The sequence below is a fragment of the Myxine glutinosa genome, chromosome 1 (assembly GCF_964187855.1).
Source record: "Myxine glutinosa chromosome 1, kmMyxGlut1.1, whole genome shotgun sequence".
NCBI lineage: Eukaryota > Metazoa > Chordata > Myxini > Myxiniformes > Myxinidae > Myxine > Myxine glutinosa.
This window is the reverse complement of record NC_136261.1, coordinates 177,437,202-177,449,855: the sequence shown is the minus strand read 5'-3', so window position 1 is coordinate 177,449,855 and position 12,654 is coordinate 177,437,202. Positions and strand designations below refer to the sequence as shown.

The following is a 12,654-nucleotide window of genomic DNA, read 5'->3' as shown; positions in this document are numbered from 1 at the left end:
TCTCGGTTGGTACTTCACCCGCCGAGCTCTCCTCGCACCTTTCACCCTTACGTCGCAGACAACCAAGTGGTGCTGTGAAACAGCCTCCTGCCCTGGGATCACCTTTGTGTCCCGGAGGTGCCCCCTATCTCGCTTACGCACCATCAGGTAGTCAACGGTTGTCGTCGACCCACCTGACGTGTATGTAACAAGCTTATTATCCTCTTTCTGGAACTGAGTATTACAAATCAACAAATCAGCTCCATCATCAAACTCCAAAATCCTTTCACCTTCTCCATTTCTCACACCATATCCGTAACCCCCATGAACTCCGTCAAAACCATCCATACTCCTTCCCACATGTCCATTTAGGTCTCCTCCTACCACAACAACTTCCTCATCTTTCACGTTTTCCATCAGCTTCTCTATCGCACACCAGAACTTGTCCTTCTCTTCATCGCTTCGACCAACCTGCGGAGCATATCCCGAGATGACGTTCACCAAGAGCTTTCCAATCATCATTTTCACCATCATCAACCTATCACTCACTCTAGTCACACTCACCACACTGTCTACAAACTCCTCAGAAAACAGGACACCAACACCATTCACGCCCTCCAGGCACCCTTGCCACACAAACTTGTATTTCTGTCCCTGCCTACCCTTCACCATTCTCACACCACTTCCCTTCCATCTCGTCTCTTGCACACAACATATGTCCACTTCTTCTTCTGACCATTACTTCCACCACTTCTCCTGATCTCACTGTCATTGTCCCTACATTCCATGTCCCAAACCTCAGAAACCGATCTCCACTTCGTGCTGTACCCTGCCCACATGTAGTTGTAATTGTCATGGTTCTCTTTTGGAGGCAATGTTTTATGGCCGGATGCCCTTCCTGACGCCAACCCTCTTAGTCAATATAACCTGAACCTGAACGCCACACATGAACGCCACATGGCATATAACCTGAACGCCACACACAATTGTACCTCTTTCAGCCGGCCCACTATGTCTGGGTACTTAGACGTATTGTTCTCCTGGTTCCGACTGAAAACCATCACTTGGCCATCCTCCAGCACATGTATCTAAGGGTTGGTTGGGTTGTGGAGGTAAGGTGTTGGGGGGAGCGAGATGGTGGTGTTGAAAATAGTGATGAGTAATGCATGGTACCACAAAGCAAAACCAGAATGACTCCAGGTTTATTGGCCTTTTTAAGCATTTCAGATTATGAATGACATCAAAGTAGATTAAATACGTTTAATCATGACATTGGAACAAAAGGGTCCTTGTATTCAAGGAGTAAAAACACCAAAAAAAAAACACCTGTATCATCTATATTATAAAAGGAGCCGTGCCTGTCTGTTTGTTTGTCGTGTTATAACTTGAGAACGGATTAACAGATTTCAATAAATTCAACTACCATGGATTCGGGTAACTCCTGGGAGTGATTGTGATCCAAATTTTTTTTTTATGGGTTCATGGACACGCATGTCAAAACTGCAAATGCCAACATGTGACGTTGATTATCCCTGCACGGAGAGCAGGATCTCCCAGGAATCTTTTTTTTCTTCCCCCATAGATTAGCCATCGCAGCAAAGATTGGTATTTCCGCCAGCGAAGCGACGGGTCTTATATTCTAGTACTCTATTAACAGGGAGTTGGTGCTGCCAAAGCAGTTTTTGGTAAGAGTTTTACCAGGCGGTTTGCCATTGCCTTCCCAGGATTGTCTGCCCATATCCTTTTAAATGCTAAGCGCCAAGCAAGGAAGCAGAACGTAACATTTTTGTGTCTTTGGTACGACACAGCCATAATTTCCTCCCAAACCTCCCAGACTCAGAGCAGATGCTCTTACCATTACACCACCGAATCTGGGAAATCAAGGAGTAAACTTGGAGCAATCAAGGATTAATCACGGAGTAAAGTCGACAGTAAATTACAGGGAAATTTACTCATGCATTTAAAGCTTAATGGTACATTGCTTTTATGATCATACTTTGAAATGCGACATTTTCACTTCATATGAAGAGCTAAGCACAGAGAAGTATAGTTGAAACAGGAATTTTTTAAAGGTAAAGCTCATGGAGCTTGTACATAAATCGCAGTCACAGGCCAAAGACGTTGGTAGACATCAGCATACTTTTGCATGTGGACAATGGATAAACACGCATAGTTTATGGTATTTGAACCTGGGTCCCCACATCATGAGCCATTCATTCACATGGGAACGTGAATAGGCCAACAGACTGCAAAAACCTCATCTAAGTATTTCATATATACCAAAAATTGTAAAATCTAAGTATTTCTATAGATAGCAGCAGTGCTGATTGATAGTTATGATCTCTGTTGTATTTCTGAGTTACATTACCCACCCACCTACCCATACCAGGTAGCCCCAACCACTGTATTTGCACAATTTAAACTGTATGTTTTTTTTAATTACAGAAGTTTGATGATCTCATCAAAATTTGTTGTTCTTGCCCATTACCCTCTGTTAGTGTGGCAAGGAGGTATCTCAAACCCTTTTTGCATATTACTCGTACTAACAATGTCCTGGTGTTGGCTTAGCGGTTAGGGTGCCGGCTTGGGATCCTAGGATCCTGTGTTCGAATCCCGGTCGATCGCTTAATTAACGCCAGGGGGGTTGACTCAGCCTGTCATCCTTCTGAGGTCGGCAAATTGAGTACCAGCTTGCTGGGATGAATGATCACGGTGTGTACCCCGGTTTAGAATAGGTACACCGTATCCCTGCGCATCGTAAGAGGCGACCAAGGGTTGGCGTCAGGAAGGGCATCCGGCCATAAAAACATTGCCTCGAACAGGGAACCATGATTGTCATGGGGCCCGCAAGGGTAACTCCCGCTCTTGCGGGGAAAATGGCCTTAAAACGATCATTCATTCATTTATATAACAATGTCCAAAGCCCCACCGCACTAACGGAAGGTTAACAAAACCAAAATCAAACTAGAACGTCACTCGGTGGAGAGCATACCACCAGGCTGAACAGTTTATGTTTTGTATCCCACTGATAGGCTGGATCTGCATCTGGACCTGAATCAAAATCTAATCGGCTTGTTCTTGTCACCTAACCAATTCATCCACTGAGTTTAGTCATAACTCGTCCATAACTTTTGGAGATATCATGTTATATGTCGGTTTTAGCGAGATCTCTCAATGGTGAAGAATCAGTTAAGATTAAATAATTTTCGTATCTGAATCTATATCCAGATCTTTACCAAAATTGAATTGATTCGTCCTTGTCAAACACCGAACCTCTCCACCAAGTTTCGTCCAAATCAGTCCACAACTTTTTGAGATATCCTGCTATGTATCGTTTTTGGTGAAGATGGTGAAGAATCACTAAAAATTCTAGTAGCTGGATCCGAATCCAGATCTTCACCAAAATCTAATAATTTCGTCCTTTTCACACATGCTACCTCTCTGCCAAATTTCGTCTGAATCCATCCACAACTTTTTGAGATATCTTGTTCACAGACAGACAGACAGACAAACAAACAGACAGGGGTGAAAACATAACCTCCATCCACCTTCAGTGGCGGAGGTAAAAATACAGCCAAACTGGCATTCCCTGAAAATACCTGTGCTCGTTCTCCATCGTACTTGAACTCGCAGGTAAACTCAGCCTCATCAAACCGTTTAAGGACCTCCCCAATGCCCTTGGTAGGATGTGCCAGCATAGGTTTTAAAGGAATTCCTGTATAAGTGGGAAGGGTGATTTGTCCAAGCCAGTCAGTGAACAAAAATTGAACACAAAACAATCAGCCATAAATAAAATGTTTACATTTCTATTCAAGCAAACCGAAAAATCCACCATCTCAGATCAAACAAATCAAACAGAAATGAGCCTTGTTTAAAGTTTATGCTCTTTGCCTCCATCACCAAAAGTGGACGAAGGTTGTTTTCACCTCTGTTTGCCTGTGAGGACGATATCTCAAAAAGTTGCAGCGGATTCGGACGAATTTTTGTGGACAGGTTGGGTATGTGACAAGGCCGACTTGATTAGATTTTGGTGAAGATCTGGATCCGGATACTAGAATTTTTAAATTGGTTCTTCAACATCGAGTTAGAGGGTTAAAAACAATAAACAGCACAATATCTCAAAAAGTTATGGACGGATTCAGACGAAACTTGGTGAGCAGCTTAGGTGTGCGACAAGGACAAACTCCTTCGATTTTGGTGAAGATACGGATCCGGACACGAAAATTTTAAAAATGATTCTTCACCATTGAGAGATGGGCCCAAAGACTATATAAAAAACCACCTTTAGAGGCCATTTTTCCCCGCAAGCGAGGGTTGGCCTTTTTCGGGAACTGTGGTTGTTGTTGTTTTTCGGTCCCCTTTTTGAAGCACCCAAAGACTATATATAGCACAATATTTCAAAAAGTTGTGGATGGATTATGACAAAAGTAGGTGGATGAGTTGGGTAGTTCAGAATAACAAGCTGATTAGATTTTGATTCAGGTCCGGATCCAGATCAAGCCTACCCGTGGGAAACAAAGCGAAAACTGGCCAGCCAGCCTGGTGGAGATAAGTGCTCTACCGAGTGCCATTCGAGTTGAACTTGCTCCCATTGGTAAGCAGTTTTTTTTTCGTGAAAAAGCCAATTTTTTGAGTGGAAAATACAACCGAGGTGTTAATAAAGTCTATTTTCAAGCCAAACCTGGGGTCAGCTTGCACAGTTCAGGAAGCCTTTCGAAGCCTTCAGCCAGCAACGTGGGCACGATGATATCATAGTTGGGGAGCTCACTGCAATGGCATGTACACAGATCTCGATGACAAACCTCCTTTAGCTAAGCAATACAACAACAGGCATTTTAAAGGCCATTTTCCCTGCTAGAGCGGGGGTTAGCCCTGCGGTCCCCATGACAATCTTCTCCATTTTGCCCTATTTTTTGCATCTCCCCTTGTTAACCCCCTTGCCCGCATTTCTTCTTCGACCATCTTTAGCCAAGTCTTTCTCGGTCTTCCCCGTCCTCTACTTCCTTCCACATTAATTTCCATCACTCTTCTCAACCAGTCACTTTCATCCTTCCTCAACACATGACCAAACCATCTCAAACTGTTTCTCTTCACAGCATCCATCACAGGCTCTATTCCCATCATCTTTCGCAATTCATCATTTGTCTTCCTCTCTCTCAACGATACTCCACTCATCTACCGAACCATTCGCATTTCCACCCTTTCCAGCCTTCGTTGCTGCTCTACGTTGATTACCCATGTCTCGCTCCCATAAATCATAACACTTCTCACACATGCAGCATACACCTTTCCCTTCAGCTTCAACGACACTCGCCTCCTCGTCAGCACGCCACTCAGTTCCCAAAACTTCTTCCATACACATCTCACTCGAGCAACCGTTGCCGAGTCTGATCCACCTTCTCCATTCAGCATGTCTCCTAGGTAACAACATGTTTTCACACCTTCCAGCTTCACGCCGTCTCCAAGATCCAACTCAACATTTCCTCCATCTGCAGCTCCCTCTGTGCACATCTTACAGTTGAATGTAGCTGCCACACTGGTTAATGACCCTCTCAAACCACTACATTTTTGATGAACCCACTCAACGCACATTGTACATTGAATTGAGTTCACTCCGACACCCTTCCTGCAGAAAGCACATGGCCACTTCCCAGTTCTTTCCACCTCACCACATGCTTTACCACTTGCCATCACCTTTGTTTTTCCGATATTCACCTTCAGACCTTTCGTCTCCATACATTCCTTTCACTTGTTCATCTTCTCCTTCAGTCCATCCATACTTTCTGCAATCAACACCACATCATCTGCATACAACAACTCCCACGGTAAACCCTCCTTTACGTTCCGAGCCAGCACCTCCATCACAGCTACAAATAGTAGTGGACTTAGTACCGACCCCTGATGCACTCCCACCTTCACCTCAAACTCACCACTGTTCCCGTCCTTCGTCCTTACAGCTGTGCGCGCTCTTTTGTACACTGCTATCACTACTCTGATCAACCATTCCTCCACTCCTAACTTCCTCAATGCCCATGTCACTACTTCACGTGGAACCCTATCGAATGCTTTCTCCAGATCAACAAACCCAAGAAACAACTTCTTCCTCTTCTCCATGTACTTCTCCTGCAATTGCCTCACAATAAAAAGCGCGTCTGTCGTTCCTCTTCCTGGCATAAATCCAAACTGCATTTCGTCAATCTTCACTTTCTTCCTTATCCTCCTCTCCAACACCCTTTCCAATACCGTCATTCCATGCTCCAATAACTTTATCGCTCGATACGAGCCACAGTCCAGAGGGTCACCTTTCCCCTTGTATAGAGGGACAAGGGTACTCAGTTCCCAATCCACTGGAATGCGGCCTTCTTTCACCACCAGATTGCAGATCTCTGTCATTCTCTTCACACCCCAATTTCCCGCTGCCTTCAACATATCTCCCACAACACCCGTCGGCCCTCCCGCTTTTCTACTCTTCATTGCTTTAATCGCTTCCTCAACTTCCTTCTCGGTTATCTTCTCTGCCGGTCCTAAAACTGGGTTACTCTCTATGTTGCCATCCCATTCATTCTCTGCATTCAACAGTATTTCCATATATCTCTTCCATCTTCCTTTAATTCCATCTGGGTCCACAACGATTTGTCCCACTTCATCCTTCAAGCAACTCACCCCCATCACATCACACCTCTCTTTCGCTATCTGCTTTGCAATCCTGAATACCGCTCTCTGACCCTCTTCCAAATCCAAGCGTTCTCCGAACATTTTCCTACATGCCTCCTGCGCCTTTGCTACCTCTTTCTTTGCAGCCTTCTTGGCTGCCTTATAACTTTCATGCTCTGCCTTTTCTGCCCCCATACCCTTCGCCTTCTGCCACTACTTGAACTTCTTCCTCTTCTCGTCAATCTTTTTTCCAACTTCATCATCCCACCACCATGTTTCCGAGTGCCTCGGTGGTCCTTTTGTCCATCCACATATCTCACCAACGGCTCCCAACAGACTATCTTTCATTGACATCCAACCACTTTCAAGCTCAACCACATCATCCTCTACCATACTCAGTCTCTCTTTTAATGCCTCCCTGTCACCTCTTTCAACCTCCACACCTTCATTCTCGGTTGGTACTTCACCCGCCGAGCTCTCTTCGCACCTTTCAACCTTATGTCGCAGACAACCAAGTGGTGCTGTGAAACAGCCTCCTCCCCCGGGATCACCTTTGTGTCCCGGAGGTGCCCCCTATCTCGCCTACGCACCATCAGGTAGTCAACGGTTGTTGTCGACCCACCTGACGTGTATGTAACAAGCTTATTATCCTCTTTCTGGAACTGAGTATTACAAATCAACAAATCAGCTCCATCAGCAAACTCCAAAATCCTTTCACCTTCTCCATTTCTCACACCATATCCGTAACCCCCATGAACTCCATCAAAACCGTCCATACTCCTTCCCACATGTCCATTTAGGTCTCCTCCTACCACAACAACTTCCTCATCTTTCACGCTTTCCATCAGCTTCTCTATTGCACACCAGAACTTGTCCTTCTCTTCATCGCTCCGACCAACCTGCGGAGCATATCCCGAGATGACGTTCACCAAGAGCTTTCCAATCATCATTTTCACCATCATCAACCTATCACTCACTCTCGTCACACTCACCACACTGTCGACAAACTCCTCAGAAAACAGGACACCAACACCATTCACGCCTTCTGGGCACCCTTGCCACACAAACTTGTATTTCTGTCCCTGCCTACCCTTCACCATTCTCACACCACTTCCCTTCCATCTTGTCTCCTGCACACAACATATGTCCACTCTTCTTCTGACCAATACTGCCACCACTTCTCCTGATCTCCCTGTCATTGTCATTGTCCCTACATTCCATGTCCCAAACCTCAGAAACCGATCTCCACGTCGGGCATCAGACTTTTCGTCGTCATAAATGGAGTGATTTCCACCCTTGCTTCGATCGGGTTCCCCACCTTGAGTTTTGACGAGAGGGAGTGGGGTCCCCCACGGGGTACTTCGGGCTGTACCCTGCCCATATCTAGTTGTAATTGTCATGGTTCTCTTTTTTGAGGCAATGTTTTTATGGCCGGATGCCCTTCCTGACGCCAACCCTTTTAGTCGCCTCTTACGACACGCAGGGATACGGTGCACCTATTCTAAACCGGGGTACACACCGGGGGTACACACAGAACGAAGAATTTGCGTAATGTCGCCAGGATGGCAAAAACACAAGTTTTGGCAAAATGGTCGACTGATTAGGCACACCCCCTCCACCTTGGGTATATCTGGGAGGCCATCCCAGGTCTCAAAGTATCCACCTCCGTGTGAGTGTGTGCGAGTCCAAATATGCATGTATGGGTGTGTATGTTTGTGTTGTTGGCTGCTATCTCCACACGTGGGTGAGTTTCAGGAGATGGAACGGAGACCTACGAGCTCTCAAACTATATACCTCCATTTTGTGTGTTTGTGTGTGCCTGTGTGTCCAATATTTGTGTACATATGTAAAATTAAATAAAAAATACGAATCCCTCATCCCATTAAAGCTCATGTTATGTAATGTTTCTAAACCAGTGCTTCCTGCTCTGCCCTCTCTTCGACCCTGTGTGAATTCGGTTATGTTTATTTAAATTTGATAAATGACGAAACCCTTCGAACACACAGCACACCTGTACGGCTTCTCCCCCGTGTGAATTAGTTTGTGTGTTTTTAAAGCTGAAGGACAACGAAAATCTACAGAACACACAGCACACTTGTACGGTTTCTCTCCCGTGTGAATTAGTTTGTGTTTATTTAAAGTTGATGTTGATGCAATAAAGGAGCATTATTGGGGGGGGGGGGGGGGGGTGGGGTATATGTATTATCGTGAATGGTATTGTTAATGGGAAACGGATTAAACATCCCAATCACATAAAAAAGGGTCAACAAGTCAAGAGGTCACACCTGACTCCATGGCATACAGGCCAAGACAATCACTCGCTCACCAGTAAGTCTGCTTCAGGATGACGAGCTTTGCCTCAATAGATGCTTTGCGCGCATCAGCAGACAATCCCCTGCACGTGTCCAGCACGTCTGAACAGGATAAACAAAGAAAACATCTTCAGATCCTCCTTCACTTGTGACATTTCATGTTCATCAAAATTAGATGTTGATAGAATCGTAACCATGTCCAAGCGCTTTTTCCTATTAAAAGAACAAGAAGAAGGAGCTGACACTCCAGGCCCCCCCATCTTTTGGATGTTATGAGGAATAGATCTGTGTGATATGAAAGCTAAATATTGAACAGTTTTAGAAATATCGCATACACAAACCAAGTAAACGAGATGTTTGCCATGACAACATAATTCAGCCAATCACCGCCATGATCTAATCATGTTGAGATAATGTCACGAGGAATAGATATCTGCAATATGTAAGCTAAATGTTCAATGGTTTTTGCAATATTGTGCACACATAAGTACATTAATAATAATAATAATAATTCATTTATTTGCATAGCGCTTTTCATGAAGCCCAAAGGCGCTTTGACAGAGTGCAAAACATAATGCATAACAAAACATGAAAACAACAATTGCAAAAAGACAAGAATCAATAGGGAAATATTTAAAGCAAAAGGAGGGAGAAGGAGAAGTGATAGTCAGGGGTTAAATGCTGTGGGTTGAATGTTGAATGCAGTGCTGAACAGGTGGGTCTTGAGTGATGTTTTGAATGTGGTGAGTGAGGAGGAGTCTCTGATGGTGTGAGGTAGTGAGTTCCAGAGGGTGGGAGCAGCGATGGAGAAGGCCCTGTCCCCCCAGGATCTGAATTTGGTCCGGATGGGGGGGTCAGGAGGTTGGTACCAGCAGAGCGGAGGTTGCGGGTGGGAGTGTGTCTGGAGAGGAGGTCAGCCAGGTAGGATGGGGCCAGGTTATGGAGGGCTTTGTAGGTCAAGAGGAGGATTTTGTACTGGATTCTCTGGGAGATGGGGAGCCAGTGAAGCTTGTAAAGGACGGGGGTGATGTGGTCACGGGTCCGGGAATGGGTGAGTAGACGGGCAGCGGAGTTCTGAATGTATTGGAGTTTATTGGTGATTGTTGAGGGTGAACCATAGAGGAGGCTATTGCAGTAGTCCAGACGGGAGGTGATGAAGGCGTGGATGAGGGTTTCCGCAGCCGTGGAGGAGAGGGATGAGCGGAGACGGGCGATGTTTTTCAGGTGAAGGAAGGCTGTCTTTGTGATCTGTTTAGTGTATTTGTCGAAGGAGAGGGTTTGGTCAAAGATGAAGCCATGATTCCGGATGAGAGGGGAGGTGGATACTGGGATACCGTCGATGTTGAGGGCAAAGTTATGGGTGGATTTTGTGAGCGTTTTTGGGCCAATGATGATTATTTCAGATTTATCACAGTTAAGTTTGAGGAAGTTGATTTGAAGCCAGGATTTTATTTCAGAGATGCAGTTTGTCAGGATAGAGTGGGTGTCGGTGGAGACGGACTTGGTGGAGATGAAAAGCTGGATGTCATCGGCGAAGCAGTGGAATTGGAGACCATGACGGCGGATTAAGTGACCGAGGGGGGACAGGTAAAGGATGAAGAGGAGGGGGCCAAGAACTGAACCTTGGGGGACACCTTGGGGGAGGGGAGCAGTGGGGGATTTGCAGTTATTGATGGAGATGAACTGGCGTCTGTCAGAGAGGTGTGATTTAATCCAAGAGAGGGCAGTGCCGGTAACGTTAAAGGTGGATTCAAGTCGGGTGAGGAGGATGGTGTGATCGATGGTGTCAAAGGCAGCGCTGAGGTCGAGGAGGACGAGAATGTTGAGGTTGCCAGCGTCAGAGGAGAGGAGAAGGTCGTTGGTGATTTTGAGGAGAGCAGTTTCAGTACTGTGGTTGGAGCGGAATCCGGATTGGAATGTTTCATACAGGTTATTGGCAGAGAGGTGATGTTTGAGTTGAGTGGCTACAGCGCGTTCCAAAACTTTCGACAGAAAGGGTAGGTTGGAGATGGGTCTGAAGTTGTTTAGGGTGTCAGGGTTTAGACCAGGTTTTTTTAGAATGGGGGTAACAGCAGCAATTTTGAGGGATGGTGGGACGATGCCTGTAGACAGGGAGGAGTTTATTGTTGCAATGATAAGTGGAGAGAGAGCAGGGAGGGAGGCCTTGACAAAGCTGGAGGGGATGCGGTCAAGAGTGCAGGTGGCAGTTTTCATTCCTATGAGGAGTTCAGAGAGGTCAGTAGGGGAGACCGGGGAGAATTGAGACAGGGGAAGGCAGGATAAGGGGGGGCAGGTGGTTGGAGGGGGAGCGGGTGCGGCGGTGGTCAAGCTGTTGTAGATGTTGTCAATTTTGCATTGGAAGAAAGAAAGGAAGGAGATGCAGTTGTCTACTGTGAATGACTGGGTGGTGGTGTCCAGGGGGCGGAGGAGTTTGTTTATTGTCGAGAAGAGTGCTTTTGGGTTTCCGGAGCCAGAGTGGATAATTTGAGAGTAGTAGGCGGAGCGGGCATGGGAGAGGGCATCTTTGTAGTGTTGTAGGTGGTCCTTGTAGGCTTGGGAGTGAACTGTGAGACCTGTTTTATTGCGGAGTCTTTCAAGTTGGCGAGCACGAGTTTTCATCAGGCGGAGTTCAGGGGTAAACCAGGGAGCACAATGGGTGAAAGAAACTGTTTTGGTTTTTACAGGCGCAAGCTGGTCAAGGCAGGAGGAGAGAGTGTGGTTGTAGTAGTCAGTGAGGTCGGAAGGGGTGTGGAGGTCAATGAAGGGAGAAGTGGACATTTTTTCAGAGAGGGTGGATGAGAATGAGGTAGGTGAAAGAGCATTTAGCTTACGGAAGTTGATAGTGCGATAATGTCTTGGTGTTGGGGTGGGGATGTTGATGGTCATAGTGATGGCTAAGTGGTCAGAGAGGGTGAGGTCGGAGCCAGAGAGATGGTGCAAAATTAATCCAGTGGAGCAGACAAGGTCCAAAATGTGACCACGGATATGCGTAGGAAAGTTGACATGTTGAGTGAGGTTAAAGCAAGTGAGTAAATCAGTGAAGTCAGTGGTTATTGTGGAGTCAGTGGAGTCCATGTGGATATTGAAATCACCAAGGAGGAGGATTGAGGGGGAGAGGGAACATAGCTGGGTCAGAAAGTAGGAGAAGTCAGACAGGAATAATGGGTGTGGTTTGGGAGGGCGGTAGACGACAGCCATGACTGACTGCGTGCGACCAGAGAGTTTAAAAGCCAGGTGTTCAAAGGATGAGGATGAGGCGATGGGGATGAGGCTGGTCCTGATGTCTTGACGGTGGATAACGGCAATTCCACCACCTCAGCCCTCCGAGCATGGTTTATTGACGTAGGTATATCCATTGGGTGTGGTGAGGTTGAGCGTGTAGTAGTCCAGTGGTTGTTGCCAGGTTTCGGTGAGACAGAGAAAGTCCAGTTTGTTATCCAGGATGTAGTCGTTGAGGATGAGGCATTTGTTGTTGAGGGACCGGGTGTTGAACAGGGTGAGCTTGATGTTGTTTTGAACAGCGGGGATGAATTCAGGTGATTTAGCCAGGGTTCACAGGCAGGAGGTGCGATTTTGTGCGTTGCCGTGATTAGGTGCGCTGGGACGATGAGTGGGAGTGCGCTGAGCCGACCAGAGGACGGGGATGGAGTGACCTGATTGTACATATACAAACTTACGACCGGAGCCACGGTGAATGTACCTGGGTCGT

At 46.3% G+C, this 12,654-nt stretch overlaps 1 protein-coding gene across 2 annotated transcripts in view; it reads right to left on the bottom strand.

The window, feature by feature from the left end:
• LIG1 (DNA ligase 1) overlaps window positions 1–12,654 on the bottom strand; it is a 100,673-nt gene that overhangs the window by 23,763 nt on the left and 64,256 nt on the right. For both annotated transcript variants that reach the window (XM_068122844.2, XM_068122851.2), the window contains exons 14-17: window positions 8,960–9,047; window positions 4,661–4,746; window positions 3,579–3,694; window positions 972–1,067 (exon numbers count right to left, since the gene is read on the bottom strand). In XM_068122844.2, coding sequence (XP_067978945.2) covers window positions 972–1,067; window positions 3,579–3,694; window positions 4,661–4,746; window positions 8,960–9,047 — 386 coding nt within the window. The remainder of the gene's footprint in view (window positions 1–971; window positions 1,068–3,578; window positions 3,695–4,660; window positions 4,747–8,959; window positions 9,048–12,654) is intronic.